This window comes from Diospyros lotus, chromosome 1, assembly GCF_014633365.1.
Source record: "Diospyros lotus cultivar Yz01 chromosome 1, ASM1463336v1, whole genome shotgun sequence".
Lineage (NCBI taxonomy): Eukaryota > Viridiplantae > Streptophyta > Magnoliopsida > Ericales > Ebenaceae > Diospyros > Diospyros lotus.
The window spans coordinates 42,045,915-42,069,422 of NC_068338.1; the positions used below are offsets into that span (position 1 = coordinate 42,045,915).

Here is a 23,508-nt window from a genome sequence, read left to right on the forward strand (position 1 = left end):
AAAACCTGTCCAGAATTTAGCTTGTGAGCACAGCAACAATTAGAAGGCCACACGGGGGGATTCCCCGCACGGGCCCTCCGACGGCCAAGTCAGACAATATTCTGAGAAATATGTTCAATGCATGTTGCAAATATTATGCATGACATTACTGATATGTGCATAAATGTTCATGTTTATGCTGATAAATAGTTACGAGTGGATAATTGCTTTTTCATGAATAGTAATGTTCATATAACCGACTATGTGCTGGTTATAACCGATTGGCTGATGAACCGACTGGCTGCTGATTATAACCGACTGACTGTTGATTGTAATTGACTAGCTACTGATTATAACCGACTGGCGCCTGAAGAACTGACTAGCTACTGATTATAACCGACTGGTTGAAGAACCGACTTGCTGCTGATTATAACCGATTGGGTCTTGGTTAAAACCGATTGGCCCAAGATTCGAGTGGGTTTTCATTAGAACCGATAGAGTCTTGATTAAAACCGACTGGCCTAAGAACCGACTGGGTCTTCCTTAGAACTGATTGGCCTTGAGTAACGACTGACATTGAGAACTGACACTGTAGCAATAACCGATTGCCCAAAGAACTGATTACCCTTGAGAACCGACACTGTAGCAATAACTGATTGCCCAAAAAACCGATTGCCCAAAGAACCGATCCTGTAACAATAACTGATTGCCCAAAGAACAGATTGCCCTTGAGAACCGACACTGTAGCAATAACCGATTGCCTAAAGAACTGATTGCCCAAAGAACCAATTGCCCAAAGAACCAGCACTGTTCCAATAACCGATTGCCCAAAGAACTAACCCTATAGTAATAACCGATTGCCCAAAGAATTGATTGCCTTTGAGAACCGAGTGCCTCCAAAAAACCAACTGCCCCAAAAAAATCGACTGCCCTTTAAATGCTTGAGAGCAAAATTGACACCTTCTCCCTCCAAAAAATGAATCCTCCCTCCAATGAAGAGGCAAGCCTTCTATTTATAGAGGAGGGAGTGAGGGACACGTGGTAATCATCCCGGGCTTCCCGAGAGGATGTGTGGCAACCATCTGGAGCTTACTGGATGGCATATTCTGAGCATATTCTACTTGGGATTTTGAGATTGCACGGGGCTAAGAACCGAGTTGGACTGACTCGGTTCAAAGGAATCGAGACTCACTCGATTTTCACCACCAAAATCGGGTGGGTCTCGCCTTCACTTGCTTCTCCAAATTTTTCTTTTAATTTTTCCTTTTCCTCTGGCATTTAATCTGCATTTACTTTCCGATATTTGTTGGGTATATCACTACGAATTCAAGTAGCAATTGAATCACATGATTCATACTTTGTTCAAAGATATAATGTTGCAAGAGTTCTTGGATTATCATTACTCCAAAAAATTACAACTGCATTAAGGATGCTTGCATATGGATCACCTACAGATGTTGTGGATGAATATGTTAGGATTGGCAAAAGTACAACAGTAGAGAGTTTGAAAAGGTTCGTGAAAGCAGTGGTTGAGGTATTTGGCGAGCAATATTTGAGGCGACCAAATAGTATTGATATTGCAAGGTTGATGACCGTGGCTGAGCAACGCGAGTTTCTAGGAATGTTGGGCAGCATCGATTGTATGCATTGGAAATGGGCCAATTGCCCAATTGCATGGCATGGAATGTATACAGGTCATGCCCGTGAACCAACCATTATTTTAGAAGCAATAGCTTCATATGATCTATGGACATGGCATGCTTTTTTTGGATTACCGGGATCATTGAACGACATTAATGTGTTAGATAGATCCCTTGTATTCTCAGAATTGGTAGAAGGTCGCGGTCCTGAAGTAAAATACACTATCAATGGACATGAATATGATATTCTACCCTTGTGTTTAGTTTTGATGATGAAAAACAATATCGTGTTTTATCCCCAAGTCATGAGTCAAGTTTATGGTTTTCAACAAAAATCAATTTCAAATACTTTGTTAAAATGAAAACCAAATGATTTATATTCTTATACATGGAGATGTGAATAAACATGTATTATGATAAAATCTCCTAAAATGTTTTTCGAATTAGCTTTGAAGTCGTTGGTCAACATAGAGCTAAAATTGTTCTAAGGCAAAAGACCAACTAGAAATTCAAATGAAAGGTTTTCAATTTAAGTTTTTCATATTTTGAAACATGCATGAAAGGTTTTGGCTTGAAACTTAATCGTATAAAAAATCCTTTAGTTCATGCATCATGTCTTGAAACTCATTTTGATATCGTTTCAATATTTTTCTAAGTCTGGAAAACTAGCACCTTATAAGGAGACATATATGAAAATGTTTTCTTTTTAGAAAATTAACTCCCGGTAATTCAATAACTAACATTCATTAGTGATAAAATGATTTTTAACAAATTTTTCAAGAAATGAAAAGTGTATATCTTGAAGGTGGTAAAATGGCAAAATCCTAAGTTCCTACTAAAATCCAAATTCTACTTTTTTATTCTTAAGGATTTTGATTTTTTTGATATTTTTATTGAATCCAAATGGGGGGTACTTTCTTATTTACATTTATGTATTAAAGTAAATGAAAGGTAAATATGTGGTGATGTTTTGTATTAATCAAGTGTGCTTCTCATGTTATTTGTCAAGTTCCCAGTTTTTCCAAGAAGATAGTCGACTATGTTATTTAGTGCTGTCGACTATGCATAAGGATAGTCGACTATGCTTGTTCAGTCTGTCGACTATATCTTGCATCTGTCGACTATTTTTGCGTCTGTCGACTATTGTGAAAGGATAGTCGACTATGCTATTTCATTTGTCGACTATGTAAAATGATCTGTCGACTATGGGATTTTTTGTGTTATAAGATAGTCGACTATGCTTTTCTGTCTGTCGACTATGGCTAGTTTTATTTGATAAAATAGTCGACTAACCTATTTTCTTTATCGACTATGTGTTTCGCAGAAAGCTTCCAACGGCTATTTTTTTTAAATCCCAACGGCTCCAAACGGCTATATTTCTCTTCAACTTTGTGGGACACTTATATATACATATCAAGGAGATCAAGAGAAGGCTAATGGACGGGAATGAATTAATTTGAGCTTACTGTTACTCTCGTTTGTATTTACACTGATTGTGCTTCAATTTTTTCTCTCTTCAAGGCTTTGATTTTAACTTGTAGTAATTCATTCAAGCCTTGTTTTTATTGTGAGAGAACTTGTAACTAAGAGTGCCAACTCTTAGCATCTTGTTTACATTTGTATCACTCTTATTTTCCTAGCTTTGTGCTAGAAGACTTGCTCGTTAAAGCAAGTGGCTGTAATTCCTAGCTAGGTGCTAGAGGGCTTGCTTGTATAAGCAAGAGGTTGTAATTCCTAGTCTTGGACTACAAGACTAATTTGGTTTAAGTAGAGGGTTTTAGTGGATGGTTTGAAAAATCCTTAGTGAGGAGCTAAGGTAGTGGATTAGGCTTGGTTAAGCCGAACCACTATAAATCCTTGTGTTTTCTTATGCTTGTGTTCTTTGATATATTTATCTTTCCAAGCATTTCTTTATTACTCACTCGGTTCTCATATTTATCTTTGTTCATTTGTCATTTTTATGGTTTACGTTTTAAAACTCTAAAACATCAATCTGTATCAAAAAGTTTTTATTTTAAGTTCTATCAATTAAATTTTTAAAATAACCAATTCACCCCCCCTCTTGGTGTGTACCATAGCACCTACCCGTTCTAATAGAATATACCATGGGATATTATCTTGCCGATGGTATATATCCCTCGTGGTCTACTTTTGTTAAAACCATTCCATTTCATCAAGGGAATAAGGCGAAATTTTTTGCTGCACAACAAGAGTCTGTTAGAAAGGATATCGAAAGATCATTTGGAGTCCTACAATCACAATTTGCAATAGTACGTGGACCGGGACATTTTTGGGACGTTCAAACACTCAAAGAAATAGTGACGACCTGTATAATCTTGCACAATATGATAGTTGAATATGAACGTGGTACAGTTCATGAGGGTGTGGATTCCGAATATGATACAGTTACTGGCACTCCAACAATTGAATTGTCTCGCAATCGCACAAATGAAATTATGGATTTCATACAGGTTCACCATCAAATTCGAGATAGCCAAGCTCATATGCAACTAAAAAATGATCTTGTGGAGCATTTGTGGAAACTGTATGGTAAACAATAGAATTGAAATAAATTAATGTACTTGTTTTCTATTGCATTAATAAAAAATTATCAGTTTTGAGTCAACATCTGTGAGAAATAGCCATCAAGTTAGATGTTCATCAACTTCACCTAATCCCAACTCCATACATTAATAAAAGGAAATTATACATACATTAATCCAACTCCAATTACAAATCTGGATGCAACCTTGCATTTCGCTTTTTCTGAATAATTTCAACTTTGAGAGCTTTGTAATATTCAACTTGAAGTTCATCCATATTGCTAGTATCAATCCCAATAATTCTTTCTTCATAAAGTTGTTGCTCACGTTCTTCCCTTTTTCTTTCTAGTTCAACCCTATCTCTTTCCAACTTTAACATCTCATTCGCTTGTTCAATTAATAACATTTGGGATTGTGTTCTCTTTTCAGTAATTTCTTTCAACACGTTTGCTAGTTCCCCAATAGAAGAGTCTGTTACCTTGGATTTATTGTCTCGCCCACGTTCTTTTATAGCATCTCTTCCCATTGGTCGTTCCAATGAAGGGTCGCTATGTCGGACATCAATATCATCCAAGTTCACTGAATCGAAAGTAGATGGTGATGATGTTGCTGGACTTGCATGTCGAGAACTTTTAGATTTTTTCTTCGATGAACTCGAAGAAAATTTTTGTGTATATCGCAACTCATGCCAACAATGTAGAAATGTGAAAGTAGACTTTTGTAGGCTCTTGTACATCTCTATTGCTTGAGAAATCTAATAAATTAAAAATAATGTCAATAACTATGACTATCAACATGATATTAATAATTAGCAATAAAAGAATAATGATGGAGGTTACCTTCTCTTGTTCTACTTTGATTTTTGCCATCTATTTGGTTATAATATCTTTGAAATTTACTTACAGCAAGTTGGATTGTAGACCAACGATGCATCAGCAAATTAGAATTTCGATCAGATTCAAACTCTTTGTACTGATGGAAATAGGCATGAACCCTTTCCCAATATCTTTGTTTAGTTTGATCGTTACCATGTGCAGCATCCGTACTAATATTTAGCCATGCTGACACGAGCATGCAATCCTCTTGCGTTGAGAAATTTTTTGTTCGTACCTTTCTTTTAGTGTTGACTTCGGATGAATCAGGTAGGGATGAAGTGGTTGCCACATTTGCATATTCATCTACAATATTCTGGTCATGATTGAGCAAATTTATGTAGTAATTTTCATTATTATCCCTTTCCATAGCAAACAAAATGCAATTGGTCAACCTGAAACAAAAATTAATATTTAAGGAATTCAATTAGATAACAGAAGGTTTGATTAAAATTGGGCATTGATTAAAATCGATTAACAATTTCTAGTTTACAATCTCATAATTCTCTCATCTATCAACATTGTTTTTCAATCATGATAGCTATTTTATTGGACAAGTGTGCATGTTGGGTGCAGCTGCCTCATGGGGAGGTGAGGAATTGAGGCAGCACTAGGCTGCCTTCCTCTTAGCACCTCACGCTTCAGGGGGCAAGGGCTTAACCTCCCCCAATAATGCTACTAATAGGAGATTAACCTAATTAAGCAAAATTAGAATACAAATTCCACTTCTTTTCTGCCTCCAAACAAAACATGATCTAACAAACACCAAGCAATTTAATTAACACAGAAAATTCAACTTGGGAAAAATTATACAAAGATTATCACATAGTGTAGCCAACTTATAGAAGTAAAAAAAAAAAAAAATTACACTAATTGTCTTCAATTTTATGGATCCCTTCCTTATCCTTTAATCTCAAGCTCTATATGATACTTTTATTCTAACGCTTCAACAATTTAGAAGAAAATCTGTCATGGCAATTCTTACTTCCAATTTAGAACAAAAAAAAATATCAAGTATTGATTCTAAAGAATGAAAAAGGTAAGACCAACAGAACATTCTAAAAAAGTAAGTAGGGAAAAGAATATTAAATTAGGAAACTAAATAGGTTGCGCTGTAGCAAGAGTTAATTAAAATGAAATTTACAGAAACAGATTTGCCGAGGAAGCCGTTGAAGAAGATTTGCTGAGAAAACTGCTGAAGAAGACTCATGGAGGGAAGACGCTGCTCGTTGTTGTTGCTGTTCCGCCGAATCTGTTGCAGGGAAGACACTGCTGGTTGCTGTTGCTGTTTTTGTTCCGCCAAATCTATTGCAGGGAAGACGCTGCAAGTTACTATTGCTATTCCGTCGGATTTGCTAGTGTCGCCGATGCTCGTTGCTGCTGCTATTGTTTGTGGCCGTCGGATCTGGTGTGTGCCGCCGAATCTACTGCTAGCGCCGCTACCCTGCAACTCATCTTCACCCTTCCCGCGTCTGGTTCTCTCTTCTCGCCTTGAGCAGTTGGGGGGTGAGGAGGAGATAGGAAGAAAAATTCAATCGCCAACATTGACGAAGTATTTCAAGGTTGTCAAAAATTTAGCGAGCAAAAATAGCAATAACGAGCTTTGCTGGAGCTCATTTTCTGGAAGATTCTGGCCACAAATAGCTTTGGCGAGTTGAAAATAACACTATTGGAGATAGCCTAAGAGCATCTTTAATGGGGAGTGGCATTTGGGGTGCCATTTTCATAACCGCCAAAATGACACCCCGGATTAAAAATTAACCACTCCAATGGGGTGAGATATGGGGTTGTAAAATGGCAATAACTCTTTTGAGGTGCCATTTTTACAATATTTGGAGAGAGAAAAAGGAAAAGATGTAAACTCTAATCGTCATTTTTAATTGGTCTATTTCAACTTTTATTATAAAATATTAATTATTTGAATTTAAAATTTAATAAAAAATATTAAAATATTAATGATATCTCTATTTTGACACTTGCCATTGGAGCAGATTTATTTTTTAGAAGTACTATAACACTATTCAAAGTTATAAATAAGTAATTTAGCACTCCAAAATGGCACTCCCTTGAAGATCTCTAAGAGTCTCTGTTTGTTTACAAATATTGAAGTGGCAAAGGAGCCTCCAGTTTCTCTTTTCTTACACGATGAGTCAGTCGATTTTTTAAAATAATATATTGTGTTTCTTTAATTATGACATAATAATGAGGTTATTTACCCATCTAATATATAATTGAGGATCAAATATTTTAGCTAAATAGTGAGATGATGTATAGATGTGGAAGAAGACTAAAAACCCACCCACCCGTCCGTTCAACCCAGACTTCCAAACGAAGGAAAGCCTTTTAGTTTAAAATTAGTGTTCACCCGTGCGATGCACGGGTGGTATAATTATAATAAATTTAAAAATTAAATTTTAATTAATATTAAAAAAATTATATATTTACTCTTAAAAATATAATATCTTAAATCTTAATTAGTATTAAAAAACTCATGCATTAATCTTACAATAAATTAAAGGTAGTGATTGATTAATTATTAAAATAAAATTATTTATTATATTATATATTTATTTATAAATTATAAATATAAATTAAAACTCCTAAATGTGAAAAAGTATGGATTTTTTAATAGAAATTAAAAATTTACTCAAAATTTTTAATTTCTGATCTTGAAATTTAATTTTTACAGTGATAACAAAATTTTGAAAATATGAATTTTGACTTATTTTTCTTTCACTATGTATTAATTTTCTTCTATAGTTTTGCAAATGTGATACGTTAAATCTTAATTAACATTGAAAAATCCATGCATTAATATTTATTTTTTAATAATTGAGGAGTTAATAAAAAATAATATTATAAATATTTTTGATTAATAATATTTATAAAAGAAATATTTATTTTTAATTCATTGAGAAATTAAATATCTATAAATGACATAATTAATAATTTAAATTATTTATTCAAAATTTCTATTATTAATATTTATTTAATTGATAGTAAAAAAATTTAAAATACTTTATAGGAGGTCTCCAATTGCTTTGGAATAATAAGTACTAAATGCAAATTATTTTTATTTTATACAAATGAATAATTTTCTATGACTTAATTAATAGTTCAAGTTGTGTATTCATATTCTTCAAAAATAATATTTATTTTTGATTGATTGAGGGTTTAATTGAAGAATTAATCAAAAACAATATTATAAATATTTTTAATTAATTGATGAGAAAATTAATTGGGTTTAAAATTAAGTTATAAATAAATATTATAAATAGTATTGGAAACTCATGCTTAATTTTTTACTTTAATTATTAATTATTACTATCTTTAATTTAATGCAACTTTTAGAGGTAAAAATACTTTGGCTGAAGAAAAAAATGCTTGGCAAACTACTTAATAACTAAATACTTATATACACATAATAATGCATTGAAAAATTCATGTTTAGAAGTTAACTAATATTTAAACAGGTGGATAAATAATATACATATTATAAATAATTTTTAATAATTTTTCAACAAGTAAGCCGGAAAGACTATGGAAAATCAATATAAAAGTGATCTTCTAGCTATATCTTGTGTAATTTCTTGGTGTGTATCTATTTTTACAGACTAAAAATTACTTACGTGCATAATGTATATTCATTTATTTAATTGTGTTCATAATAAATTATTTACTAACTAAATATTTAATATATACATAATAATACATTGAAAAACCTATGATTAGTATTGAAAAACTCATGTATTAGAAATTTTATAGTAATTATTAATTACTACTACTTTTAGTAATAATAATTTAATTATAATTAATACAAGTTTTGAGGAATTTTTTTTTTGGCAAACTATTCTACTTTTATAATAATAATAATAATAATATTAATAAAAATAATAATAATATAAAGATAAATATAATTTAATTATTATTAATGCAAGTTTTAGAGGTAAGAATTCTTTTACAAACTATCTTACTTTATTATGTGTATATTAAATAAATATTTAATATACACAAAATAATACATTGAAAATCCTATAATTAGTATTGAAAAATTTATTATTAATTCTATAATAATTAATACTTTTAATAATTAATACAAAATTTAGGGGAGAAACTCTTTGCCAAACTATCCTGCTTATATATATATATATATAAAGATAATAAATTTTTTTTCCCAGTATTAAGTCATAATAATTAAAGGGAAAACTAATAATGAAATTGGTTTGGTGGTGGTGTCCCAGGAGAGTGTCACGCCATTGACATGGACTTGCATTGACTTTTACAGCATAATTATTTGTCTGATTTTTGGACCAGTGATAATATATACAAACGTATGAAAAATCACACTATTTACATATACTTTTCTTTTTTAATTTTTCTATGATAATAATTCTTTTACCCAGTAGCGGATCCGCCATGCTATGCTACAGCAAGCCGACGTGGATGCGGCGGACTAATAAGTCCCCAAATTAAACAGATTATATTCTATTGAAAATTCGTGTTTTTTTTTTTAATTATTATTATTTTTTGAGTTTATGCAAATGACTTCCTTCTTCATACCTAGGGAACTAATTTCAAATCAAACGACACTGTTTGACAAATGAAACTTTCAATTATCCAGAGTGAGGCAAGCATCTTGATGACATTTCACCACTTCTTACTTGCTAACACTTTTAAGCCTTGCTAACTTACATTGGCATGAAAAGAGAATAAAAGTGTCCCTCATTTTCTGTCACACCTCCGGATGACAAAAGAACAGAAAGAAAACCTGGGCTGGGTGGCTTTGCTTTGGGGGTATTATGGGTGTTTAATCTAGTTCTCTTGACTAGTTATGGTAAGTTTTTTAAGCACAGACATGCCCACAATTTCTACTTCAATAATTAAAGTATCATTCACTATGTATCCACTTGACAGGTCTTTCATTCAGTTCACTCAATTTCTTCTTCTTGTATATACATGTATTTTTCCATTGATACAGTAACATCCATTTTTTTTAATTCCTTCCTCTTTTTCTTTCCGAAATCCTTGGTTTCAGATCGAAGGTAATGACCATATACCATTTATGTTCCCTGACTTTGAATGAAAATCTGTCAATTTTCCAAGGCAAACCGTTATTATAAGGTTGTTTAATCATGGGTGAACAATCCCCTTTCCCAGCATATCTGACGACAAAAACCTCAGCTCCAAAATAACAGGAGGTACCCCTTCAATGAATCGTTGAAAGTGTCCAAAGAAAGGGAAGAAACCCAGCAAAAAACTCCCTTCAGTCTTCATGGCATGAAAGCACTTCATTAATGGCTAAGCACTTAATTAACTCGATATCATCCATGATAATAGAAGATTTGTGGCCAAACCATGGCAAATTAACTACTACGGATAGTAAGATACTTGTCCAGAGAGGATGGATAAAGACTGCATACCACTTGTGTTCCCCCGCTTTAAACTACTCAGATTTCAGATAAAAGTCTGCGATTGCTGAAAACTTGTCAATCTTCCAAGTAAAAGTGTTATTCCAAGGAGGTAGCCATTTTGGTGGATTCTTGAACGTCTACAGTGAAAGGAACCGGGCAAAACCCCATTCAGTCTTCCAAGGCAGCGAAACCATCTCACTTTTCCTTTCAACATGTACATAAACGTGTATGCAACTAAAAGTCCATATCACAATAGAAGACATGTAGACAAATTACGAAAATTGGATATCTTGAACAGTTAGGTACTTGTCTGATATTTGATCAAACGCAAATAATTTGAAGTGCACATAAACCTCCCAACCACCAGGAGGAAGCTCATGTGTATCCCTCAAAACTGGGTAGGGGGAAATGTGTTGTAAAACATGTGATATTTTAAATGCTCTATAAAGAGTCTTTGTCCCACATTAATACAATGAAAAACTTTTATCATCTTTATATATATATATATATATATTGACTCTACTTGAATTTACAAAAGCTGTTAAAGAATTGGGCCTCCTGCACATGAGAACAGCCCAGTCCAATGCAAAATTGATGATTTTCGCCCCTTGCTCACGAGATAGATCACACATTACAATTTTTTGTTCGGTTTTCTTTTTCTTGTCTTACCCCTCCTTTGAATTGATCTTCAATAATTGAGAGAGCCCATGTTTTTGTTGACGGAGTCACTTCTTATCTTCTTCAGCAGTTGAATTAATTTTCTACCTTATCTTCTTATCCTTCAGCCGATTCTCTCTTTCTCCCAACATTCACATTTTCACCTATAAAAGCAGCTCTTTCCTACACTTGTGAATCACGAACAAATTTGCCCGCCCTTTATGTTCATTCCCTTTGATGCTTCTATAGTTGTGTTGTTGGGTTGTTGCACTGTCTTACTTTTCTTTTCTTCCCAAATTCCGTGAGTGCACACTTATTTGAAATATCTATCTTGAATTTGTTGACTTAAAGTGGATTATGTTACACTTCAACCAATCACATTCATTAATAATTGGTAAAGTTCCTTCAGTAAAACCGAAGATGCAATATTGTTTAAATTCTGATCCTAAAAGGTATCCAATTCACCAAGATCTTATCCAATTCACCAAGGTAACCCAGTTTTGGTCCTATCATCTTGCTTGGTGGAAGTAGATAATTTAGATTTAGTTAGTGTTGTTAATTAAGATATAAATTGAAAAATAAAAAAAAGTATGATATGAAAAGTATTTCAAATAAAAATATTTTTTTATATTTGTTAAATTTATCTGACGTCTCTTAGAAAAGAAGTCACGTGACTTCTTATTTAATTTTTTTTTGAGAAATTTATCTCTCCCTCATCTAGATAAATTTATCTTTATCTTTACAGATAAGAAAAAATGATGCATGTGTTTTTCAATATTTTTAAAAAATTTAACAAACAGTTTGATAAAAATCTTAAAATACTTTCCAACCTTATCTTGATCATTTGATATCTTGGTTTGAAAAATATTCTAATTTTATAATAATATAATTTTATCTTACTCATTTTAATAATAAACACTATCTTAAAATCTAATTTATCTGCAAAGTGTCACCCAATCAGACTTGATCATCTGATCTTTACCCACAACTAGATATTGGTGCAACATGGAGTTTCAAACCCAGTTGAATCGTGTATAAAACAGAACATAAATACTATGTTGTGCATCAAATGAGATGGAACTTGAAATACAAGAGCTTAAGCTTGCGGGCAAGAGGAAACCGATACTCCCGTGTTGTGGGTTAAATGTTCTACAGCATCTTAATGTATGTGCAAGTAGATGGATTTCTATACAGAGAGAAGACAAGTAAGAATTACGGGATGGAAATAAGAACATATATATTCAAAAGTTTTTGGCTACATAGTTATGTTCACTGTAATAGTAAGTTTTAAGGAAACTTCTTAAGCACAGACATGGCCATAATTTCAACTTCAACAACTAAAGTATCCTTGACTACGTATCCTTCTGATGGGTCATTCAGATGGCTCAATTTCTTAAAGTCCCAGAATCCCCAATCGCCAACTGATGCAGAGAACCCGCAACAAGCTGCAACAGATAAAAGCCAATGCAAGTTCAAAGAGAACTTTTTGCTCAATCCAAAAGGTGAAACTGAGACACCATTCAATCAAAGTGCATTTCTATTATTTCTAGTCATATCCATTATATATATATATATTATATTATCCAGTTACAATATAGCTAGCTAGCTAGCTCAGAACTAGAAGATATAGTTTACCTTCTTTCTCAAGGTGCGCATGCCCAACCTGGTTCCTTACCCGCAGCTTGTATTTGGCATACAGTTTTCGATGAGGATGAAGCTTTGTATGATCAACCGCAACCAAAAAGAGGGATATATTATCTCCACTTGAATTTTGTTGTCCTCTAGGATACAACGATAGCTTCCTGAGTTTAAAAGGAAAAGCCGCATTAAGTATAAGTAGTATGCCCTCCCTTGGAACAGTTCAATCACATCAAGATCAATATGCATTTTCCTTTCCTTTTCCTACCATAAATTAATTCTCTAATTCCAAATTAAACATTGGGTAAAGACTGCATATATTACCACTTGTGGTCCCCCACTTTGAACTCCTCAGAGTGAAGATTAGTGTCGGTGATTGTTGAGAATTTGTTAATCTTCCATGTGAAGGTGTTATCACTGGGTTCTTTCACTATGGATAAACACTCCCCTTTGCCATCATATTTGATGACGAAAACCTCTGCTCCAAATTCGCAAGAGTTGTCAAGGAGGTACCCGCTTTGTGTGTTTTCGAAGGAGTCAAGTGAAAGGAATTGGGGAAAACCCCATTCGGTCTTCATGGCACGAAAGCATCTCGTTTTACCTTCTACATCAAAGTTTAGGCACCTAAACTCAGATATCACAGATAAAAAGAAAGGAAAAAAAAATCCAGCGAAATTATGAAAATTAACAATGACCTTGGACAGTTAGATACTTGTCTTGTATATGATTGAGGGCAAATAATTTGAACTGCACATACACCTCCCAACCAGGAGGAAGACTATTTGTATCCCTTATAACTAGGTAGAGTGATATGTGACCATTTCCATTTCTCTTCTCATCTCCATTTGGATAAAGGCACAATCCCCTGAAACCCATTAAAGAAAGCCTTCAATTTCTATGGGATACTACTTACTTACCAAGTTAAATAATGCTAAATACTAAATTATGTTGGAAAAATATCAGACACCACTTATAGCCACCGGATTCAAAATCATCAGACTCCCATTTTTCAACGTCAAATTCGGAGAGCAATGAGAAAGCCTCTATTTTGAAGAGGTAGTGAGCCGGCCGAACATGTCTCATGGATCTTGAAACTTCTGTGAGTGATGCAATCAAAGCAATTCCAACACAAAATTGCAGTTTATTAAATATCTTATGATGATGGAAATAATGCATTATTATTATTATTATTGTGTGTGAAGTGGCACCAATAAAGATGATTCATAATCACATTCATTATTCATACCTAATACACCATCAAGGTCAGAAATCTTTTGTGTACCCTTCTCTGACATTTGCTTACTACAGTAACTGGAGCAAATATTATATTAGTTCATACATATATCATCAGGGTTTGAGCGTGTGTGTGTGTGTGTGTCATCAAAAGAAAGAAGAATTGATGGCAGCTTATGCATTACTAAACTAGGGAACTGACGGAGAAAACAGAGTCCTAGGCCCAGGCGACTAAGAAACAAAATTCTTATAAAATTACAGGAAAGATCAAACATTCCCGACAAAGAAGAAACATAAATTGGGTTCTGCAATTTTCAAAGACTTTTTGAGAATTTTTAATCATTCTGCTCTTCCCAAAGACAAACAAACCAACAGACACAACCCTCTGAAAAACAGATCTAATTCTCTTAAACACCATGGCCAGCTTGCCCTAACCAAGTCTTGATCATCGTCATCAGCGATATGTGTAAAATCGAGACCCCAAAGAAACAAGGACTGACCTTACTTGGAATGGAGACGCCATCTGAGCAAAGGAGCAACTAGAAGGTGATTAATTATTTTCCTCCACTCCACTCAACTCACACTCTCCTCCTCCTGAGAGCCTCCGTTTGTCTACAAATATTGAAGTGGCAAATGAGCCTCCGGTTTCCCTTTTCTTACTCGACAAGTAGTCAGTCAATTTTTTTAAACAAAATATAGTGTTTCTTTAATTACGACATAATGAGGTTATTTACCCATCTAATATATAATTAAGGATCAAATATTTTAGCTAAATACTGAGATGTATAGATCTAGAAGACTAAAAACCCACTGTTCAACCCAGACTTCAAAACGAAGAAAAAATAGATCTAGGAGACTAAAAACCTACTCGTTCAACCTAGACTTCAAAACGAAAGAAAACCTTTTAGTTTAAAATAATAAAATTTCTTCCCAGTATTAAGTGAAAACTAATAATGAAATTGGTGGTGGTGGTGTCCCAGGAGAGTGTCACACCATTGACATGGATTTGCATAGACTTTTACAGCACAATTATTATTTTTCTGATTTTTGGACCAGTGATAATATATACAAACGTATGAAAAATCACACTATTTACATGTACTTTCCTTTTTTAATTTTTCTATGATAATAATTCTTTTACACAGTAGCGGATCCGCCATGCTACTACAGCAAGCCCAAGCCGATGTGGATGTGGTGGCCTAATAAGTCCCCAATTTAGACAGATTATATTCTATTGAAAATTCCTGTTTTTTTGTTTTCTGTTATTTTTGGAGTTTATGCAGGAAGCAAATGACTTCCTTCTTCATACCTAGGGAACTAATTTCAAATCAAACGACACTGTTTGACAAATGAAACTTTCAATTATCCAGAGAGAGGCAAGCGTCTTGATGACATTTCACCACTTCTTACTAACACTGTAAGCCTTGCTAACATTGGCATGGAAAGATAAAAGTGTCGCTCATTTTCTCTCACACCTCCGGATGACAAAAGAACAGAAAGAAAACCTGGGTGGCTTTGCTTTGGGAATTGGGGTATGGGTGTTTAATTTGGTTCTCTTGACTAGTTATGGGAAGTTTTTTAAGCACAGACGTGCCCACAATTTCTACTTCAACAATTAAAGTAGCATTCAGTTCACACAATTTTCTTGAAGTCACTGCGTCCCCAACCGATTGATGATGTAGAGAACAAGTGACAAACAAGCTGCAAGATAACAGCTCCAGTTAAGTTCTAGCAAAGCTTTTATTCTAACACCAACAGCAACAGCAACAGCAACAGCAACAGCAACAGTAATCCATTAAAGCGAATATACACTATAATTATGTAATATAGCTCAGACCAAAATGACGACATTAATTTACGTTCTTTCTCATAGTGCCTACAGTTAAGTCGGTTCTTTAGCCGGAGCTTGTATTTGGCATATAATTTTCCATAAATAGGAAGCGCTGCATAATCAACCATGCAAAGAAAAAGAGAGATACGCTTCTTGTATATACATGTATTTTTCCATTGATACAATAACATCCATTTTTTAAATTCCTTCCTCTTTTTCTTTCCTAAATCCTTGGTTTCAGATAGCAGGTGATGACTATATACCATTTCTGTTCCCTGACTTTGAATGAAAACCTGTCAATCTTCCAAGGCAAACCGTTAATTATAAGGTTGTTTAATCATGGATGAACAATCCCCTTTGCCAGCATATCTGAGGAAAAAAAAACCTCAGTTCCAAAATAACAAGAGGTACCCGTTCAATGAATCGTTGAAAGTGTCCAAAGAAAGGAAAGGAACCCGGCAAAAAACTCCATTCAGTCTTCATGGCATGAAAACACCTCATTAATGTCTAAGCACTTAATTAACTCTATATCATCCAATAATAATAGAAGATTTGCAGCCAAACCATGGCAAATTAACTACTACGGATAGTAAGATACTTGTCCAGAGGATGGATAAAGACTGCATACCACTTGTGTTCCCCTGCTTTAAACTACTCAGATTTCATATAAAAGTCCGCGATTGCTGAAAACTTGTCAATCTTCCAAGTAAAAGTGTTATTCCTAGGAGGATCTTCTACTATGGCAAACCCCTCCCCTTTTCCAGCACAATTGGTGATGAAAACTTCAGCTCCAAACTCGCAAGAATCACCGAGGAGGTAGCCATTTTGGTGGATTCTTGAACGTCTTCAGTGAAAGGATCCTGCAAAACCTTCATGACCCAAAATCTAATGGCTGTACCCCCTGAGAAACCAAAGACTCCAATAAGCGATAGCAAACCTATAATACACATATTCCTCTAACATATAAACATTTCAAATCATTTACAAAAATACTACCATCATTTATATGCAGAAATCAAAGTGCCATTGGCCCGAAATTCGTCATTTCTTACAATTATCACAATTTATCAATTCACAAGAAGAAAGACCACAAACTTCCCATGCACGACCCCATGGAATGACTTGTAGATGCTGTGATCGGAGCGTAGCTAGGGTATATGCAATGGAATTGTATACCATGACTCTTATCGTAAAAAATTTATGCCAACTTACAAAATCTAAAATATCATGGGATAAGTCTAATACTTCTTAGTAAAGGTTTAAAAGCATTATAATGGGAGAAACATAGAACCAATGCAACAAATATAGATCATCATACCATGACATTCCAAGTAATATGTGATATCAAATAGGCGATTATGAATAAATATGCACATTGAAAGTAAATAATTCAGAACCAAAATTTACATATTTCATTCACTTGGTGCGGACTATCTCTACGCCACCAAGATCCATTTCGACGGACTATCTCATGCTAGACATAAACATGGATGGCGGACTATCTCACGCCCATCTAAGGTGGACTATCTCACACCCTAACGTATACGTGATGCACTAACGACTAACTCTTACTGTGGTTAATTACACAAGGTTCTAACAATTACTCCATTTAAATACACATCTTATACTATCTTTTAATTTTAACAAGTGTCACATGCAACATTTCACATATAAGTGTCACCATCTATAATCCACATCAATAGACATGCAATCAACCATAGGTGTCAATATGTGCAAGATAGAACAATATGGATTCCAATTTCTCTGTAGGCAATTTACGAACGAAATCATGAATAGTATGTATAGAATACTAGAATAACAAGAGATATGAATGCAACAAATATTACCATAATATGATTTATCCACTCACAGTGTTATAGAATATGCATGATTCCCTCAAACACCTATTGGCTAGGGCATACCAATGTCATCTAACAAAATCATCAAATTTAATGAGAATTTAAATAAATACAAAATTAAATCCCCCAAGTATTTAACTGACATAAAGCTGCCACCACTGGCCAAAACCCAAGAAAAATAATAGCCTGAACCAGCCATACTGCCACTGTCGACCATTGTTGGTCGCTGGTAACCACTGTTGGCTGAAGGTTCCTATAATCCGAACCTACCATTACAACCGCCAAGCCAATGAGGTTAACATATTCAAAAATGGGTCAAATCTAATGGTTGGATTTTCATAAATCTAACTTTTAATTTTCGGTTAGATTTAAGAAACACACTGCCAGTCGCCATCGGCCACCGCAACCAATATTTTTCGGCTATCCAAGGTCACTACTCGACTCCCTTAACCCCTTCGACCAACATACCCAAAAACTAGCAAGATCTAATGGCTAGATTTTTGTAGATCTAAGTTTAAAGTCTTGGCCAAGGAACCCACGCGTATATACATATATATCATGATTTTTAAGCTGAAAATAGGGCTGATGAAGCTAAAAGACATACCTTCTTATAGATTGGGGCCATTTTCACGGTGATAACGTGGTCGGATTCAAGGTCCAACGGTCGAATTTTGCAAAATCGATGCTTTTGGAAGAGAATGAGAGAGAGAAAGAGAGAGTGAGAGAGAGTGTGTGTGTGTATGTGTGTGTGTGGGAGGAATGAGAAGAAGAGGGAAGGAGAAGTTAGGAGCTCTAGGGCTTTTATATGGCCACATGGGCCTAACTGGCTCTTTTTGGGCCTTCTCAACATAAGGCCCAAAAATTGGGCCTTACAATCTCACCCCCTTATAGAAAATTCATTCTCGAATTTTGGTTATAATCTAGGTGTTGAACAGATAAGGATACTTCTCTCTCATGGCACCTTCAGATTCTCACATAGCCTCATCCTCAGTGTGGTTTTACCATACCATATTTACGGAGATAATATCCTTGTTTCAAAGCCTTCTTACTTGCTTGTCAACCATGCGCTCTGGCTGCTCCTCATAGTTAAGATCTCCATTTGCACTACCTCAATGGTTAACGGGGGAAGGATTTGATATGGATCGGGTTCATGCTTCCTCAGCATCGACACATGAAACACCAGATGGATACTCGCAAAGGTAAGAGAAAGATCCAAACGGTATGCCACGACACCCACTCAATCCAATATCTCAAATGGACTTATGTACCTAGGGCTAAGCTTGCCCTTCTTGCCAAACCTCGTCACCCTTTTCATGGGTGACACCTTGAGATATACTCTATCTCCAACTATAAATTTCAAGGGACGCCTACGACGATCCGCATAAGACTTTTGTCGACTTTGGGTTACTAACAGCCTTTCTTTAATCAATCGAACTTGTTCCATAGTCTCATGGACTTTAGCCGGCCCAACCAGGTGAACCTCGCCTACCTCGAACCAACCTATTGGAGTCCTACATCACCTACCATAAAGTTCCTCGTATGGGGCCAATTGGATACTAGAGTGATAGCTATTGTTATATGTGAATTCAACTAACGGTATGTTCTTCTCCCAATCACCCCTGAAATACATGACACATACTCTAAGCATGTCTTTTAGGGTTTGAATAGTTTGCTCAAATTTCCCATCTGGAATGTTGTGCTAAAGTTCAACTCCATTCCCATCAGTCTAAGGCCCTCAATCGGAGATAATTGATAGTGGAACTCCGTGCAACCTAACTACATAATTTAGGTGTTTTTGAACATATTGGGGTATTGTATAGCCGGTGTTTACAGGTATGAATAGGGCGCTCTTGGTTAATCTATCTACAACTACCCATATGGAGTTGCTACCCTTCCTGAATGTCGATAATCTTACGACGAAATCCATGGTAAGTCTCTCCCACTTCCATTCAAGGATTGGTATCCTTTGAAACTCTCCACTTGGCTTCTGATGCTCCGCATTCACTTGTTGGCACACTGTGCATCGACTTATGAACTTTGCCACATCCTCCTTTAACTTATTCCACCAATACAATGTCTTTATGTCCCTGTACATCTTGTTAGCACTAGAGTGTATGGTGTATATCAAGTGATGTGCCTCTCTTAGCACACGCTGCCTTAGGCCATCTACATCAAGAACGCATAAGCGCACCCCATACCTTAAAACTCCTTCAGAGTCCACCATGAACTTCTTAGCCTTGCCTTCACTAACCTTACCTTTACGGGCTACATCCATTAACTTGGCCAAGGATGGATCCTTAGATTGAGCCGCCTTAATTTCCTTAACCAAGGTGGAACAAAGTTGGACATGAGCCAAGAACACATCCTTATCAGCCTACCCGAAACATAGGCCACTCGCCTCTAAACCATGTATCTCACGTACTAAGGGTCTCCTGACTTTGACAATGTGTGTTGCTCGAGTGATATAGTATGGTGTAGTCGTAATTCTTGAGGAACTCTATCCATCTCCTCTGCCTTAGGTTTAAATCCTTTTAGTCGAATATATACTTTAGACTCTTGTGGTTAGTATAGATCTCACAGGTCTCACCATATAAATAGTGTCGTCATAACTTAAGGGAAAATACCACTGGTGCCATCTTGAGATCATGGATGAGATAGTTTTTCTCATGCCTCTTCAACTGCCTTGAGGTATAGGCAATGACTCGGCCATGTTGCATAAGACACAACCAAATCCAATCCTAGAAGCATCACAAAAAATGACATAACCACTTTCCCCTGAAGGTAAGGCTAACACCAAAGCCATAGTCAGACTCTTCTTGAGTCTTGCAAAGCTCCTCTCACACTCATCAGACCACTCAAACTACGATAATAACTGGCTAGACCTAAGAAGCTACATATCTCACTAGCTGAACTAAGCTTAGGCCACTTCTCCATGGTCTCAATCCTTTTAGGGTCTACTATGATGCCCTCATTGGACACTACATGGCCCAAAACACCATGTTGTCCAACCAAAATTCATACTTCGAGAACTTAGCATATAGCTTGTGTTCTCGCAAAGTTTGAAGCACTACCCTGGGTTGGTGCTTGTGCTCCTCTTGGCTCTTCGAGTAAATCAATATGTCATCGATAAACACAATGACGAAGTGATCAAGGTATGGTCTAAATACTCTGTTCATGAAGTCCATAAATGTTGTCGCGGGCATTCGTAAGGCCAAAAAACATTACTAAATACTCATAATGGTCGTATCGAGTCCTAAAGGTAGTCTTAGGGATGTCATATCCCTTAATACGAAGTTGGTGGTGACTCAATGCTTAGCAGTTAGTGAGTGAACTTGGCGAATCCCACATCGACTGGCCATGAGGGGGATGCTGGGCTTATATATGCTGGTTAGATAACAATATTTTAAAGGTGGTTGTCTAGGCTGTTATAGTTGGTATCAAAGCCGACCTTCTGGTACCGAATGTTGGGGCCAACACGTGCGGGGGCGCACGTGTCCGAAGGGGGGCGGACCCGATGCGTAGCAGCCGATAAATGATCTTGGCGAATCCCACATCGGCTAGCCAGGAAGGGATGTTGGGCTTATATATGTTGGCTAGGCAGGAAGGTGGTTACCTAAGCTATTACAAAAACCCAATTCAATCTTCCAAGGCATGAAAGCATCTCACTTTTCCTTTCAACATGTACATAAACGTGTATGCAACTAAAACTCCATATCACAATAGAAGACATGTAGACAAATTACGAGAATTGGATATCTTGAACAGTTCGGTACTTGTCGGGTATTTGATCAAACGCAAATAATTTGAAGTGCACATAAACCTCCCAACCAGGAGGAAGCTTACGTGCATCCCTCCAAAACTGGGACTGGGTAGGGGGATATGTGACCATTTCCGTTACTTTTCTTCATTTGGATAAAGGCACAATCCCCTGAAACCCGTTGAAACGACTTCAATTTCTATGCCATTACTTATTTCTATAGTATAAGTATAGCAAAATCAGAACTTGTTTCAGACACACCACTTAATAGCCGCCGACTTCAAAATCACTAGACTCGTATTCTTCAACGTTTCCTTCCAAAAACATTGAGAAAGACTCTTTTCTGAAGAGGTTGTGAGCCGGCCGAACATCTCTCATCAATCTCTCGAAACTTGTGTGATACAATTAAAGCATTTCCATAACATAATTTCAGCCCCTTAAATGTAAAGCCAACCACATTGATGGAAAAGAATGCAGGTGAAATAGAATAGAGATGAAAATCACAAACATGCCCACTGCACCATCTAATTCGTCAGACATCTTTTGCATAATCAACACTGATATTCGCAAACTGCACTAACTGATCAGACGAGATGACTTGGGGACATTTAGGCTGACATACGATGCACCAATAATTAATGTTTTGTGGACATTTAGGCTGACATATGATGAAATGTATTGTTTTGAATGTTTTCTAAGGAACAAATTCTGATTTTTCTTTTTCTTTTTTGAATTTATGCAGCAGACGAGATAACTTTTTTTTTTTTTTTTATCAGGAAAATTGTTTGATTGTTGATTGGGCTTTTCTGTTGAGTTGATGTTTTCTGTTGAGAGGTGGAGGTGGAGGCATGCTTCATATACTTCCGTTAAAACAAGATTTTCATTCTAGATTGGTTACTGGTTAGTTACAAACACTGAGTAGCAGTTAATTTAATAGAAAATTCTCAAAATTAATTACAATCTATTTTCTAACAAGCTAACTAAACCAAATATGTGATGTGTACCAAGTGTAGTAGCTTTGGGGAGACAATAAACAATCCTGTTCTTGTAATTTAGTCGAACATTAGGATGATACAAGACAGTGGACTGTAACAAATCAAACAAAATTAAGAACAAACGTATTCACGGAAGAGTCCAGATCTAATGACGATAAAGGGAGAGAATCTCAAATGTAATCACTCCATCACAACCAAACTTGTGAAGAACAAACGAAGTTGATGGGGAGCTCTGCTTGCTTCATCTTTCATTTGTTACTTCGAAGCCAATCAAGAATTCCCTTCTCTGATTCAGTGAGCGGCTCTTTCTTCCCCTTGAGAGAACCTTCCACAAAATCGAAGTAATCCTTGTAGTTTCGCTTGTAATAACTGTCCAATCTCTGTTCATGCAAGAAGAATTAGAAGAAGAAGAAGAAGAAGAAGGCATAAAATCAGAGGATGCTCAAAAGCTGTGAAGCAACCACCGTGGTTTCCTTTACCTCTTTGTCATTCTTGGCCTTGTTTTCTTCTGATTTCTTCAGATACCCTGATGATGACAAGTTTCCAAGTTAATAGAATTCAGATATCCATTCGAGAGATTAGAAAGCGGTACCAAATTGGAGGCTTTGAAGGTGGAAAATACTCTTAAGAAGCTCAGTCCTCCCGGACTCATTATTATTGGATTGCAAAGAAGCAGCAGCTGCAGTTGATGATAGGAGGAGGCTCCTTCTTCCCAATTCCAGTATCCTTGGTCTTCTTCTTCTTCTTTCAGCCGGTGCTGCATTAGATGAACCAGCTCTGCTTATAGTTGCTCTTAGAGCCATCTTTTGCTCTCTCTCTTTCTCTCTCTCTCTCTCTGAGCCACCAGTTTGTGATGAAGATTAGGCATATTGGAAAAGAGAGAAGAATTCTTTTTTATTTGTGGGTCCTCCTTTGGAGTGAATCCAGTCCAACCATGTTGTCTACGCAAGTACATATAAGTGAGACGATATCTACACCTATAATGCTACAAAAATAACTCTTTTTATACATAAGTTGAACGCCCAGTAAAATTAAGCTTCGAGATTGTCGGATGACAATATTTTTGAAGAGAATTATAACCACTTATAATGAG

General features: G+C 35.6%; 2 protein-coding genes across 9 annotated transcripts in view; both read right to left on the reverse strand.

The window, feature by feature from the left end:
- Nucleotides 1-14,772, reverse strand: part of LOC127788904 (ubiquitin C-terminal hydrolase 12-like) — a 74,645-nt gene extending 59,873 nt beyond the window's left edge. For 2 of the 8 annotated variants that reach the window (XM_052317636.1, XM_052317626.1), the window contains exons 1-6: nucleotides 14,474-14,764; nucleotides 13,987-14,051; nucleotides 13,708-13,837; nucleotides 13,436-13,605; nucleotides 13,065-13,344; nucleotides 12,738-12,904 (exon numbers count right to left, since the gene is read on the reverse strand). In XM_052317636.1, the coding sequence (XP_052173596.1) occupies nucleotides 12,738-12,904; nucleotides 13,065-13,344; nucleotides 13,436-13,605; nucleotides 13,708-13,837; nucleotides 13,987-14,051; nucleotides 14,474-14,496 (835 nt within the window). In that variant the 5' untranslated portion in view covers nucleotides 14,497-14,764. Of the gene's footprint in view, nucleotides 1-12,308; nucleotides 12,548-12,737; nucleotides 12,905-13,064; nucleotides 13,345-13,435; nucleotides 13,606-13,707; nucleotides 13,838-13,986; nucleotides 14,052-14,473 lie in introns of those variants that run through there. The other 6 variants (XM_052317606.1, XM_052317583.1, XM_052317599.1 and 3 more) reach the window with 6 other exon arrangements.
- A 7,673-nt stretch (nucleotides 14,773-22,445) lies between these two features.
- Nucleotides 22,446-23,370, reverse strand: LOC127788963 (uncharacterized). Its single transcript, XM_052317686.1, has 3 exons — nucleotides 23,038-23,370; nucleotides 22,895-22,941; nucleotides 22,446-22,795 (listed from the first exon to the last, which is right to left on the reverse strand). The coding sequence occupies exons 1-3, from the start codon at nucleotides 23,216-23,218 to the stop codon at nucleotides 22,664-22,666; spliced, it is 360 nt and encodes a 119-aa protein (XP_052173646.1). The 5' UTR covers nucleotides 23,219-23,370; the 3' UTR covers nucleotides 22,446-22,663.
- Between the last annotated feature and the right edge of the window lie 138 nt (nucleotides 23,371-23,508).

Bases quoted from the DNA above. Each gene is read 5' to 3' on its own strand.
- LOC127788963 (XM_052317686.1), bottom strand. From the start codon at position 23,218: ATGGCTCTAAGAGCAACTATAAGCAGAGCTGGTTCATCTAATGCAGCA. The intron at 22,942-23,037 runs GTATTTTCCACC...TGTCATCATCAG, and splicing joins GAGGACTGAGCTTCTTAAGA to GGTATCTGAAGAAATCAGAA. The intron at 22,796-22,894 runs GTAAAGGAAACC...TTGCATGAACAG, and splicing joins AGGCCAAGAATGACAAAGAG to AGATTGGACAGTTATTACAA.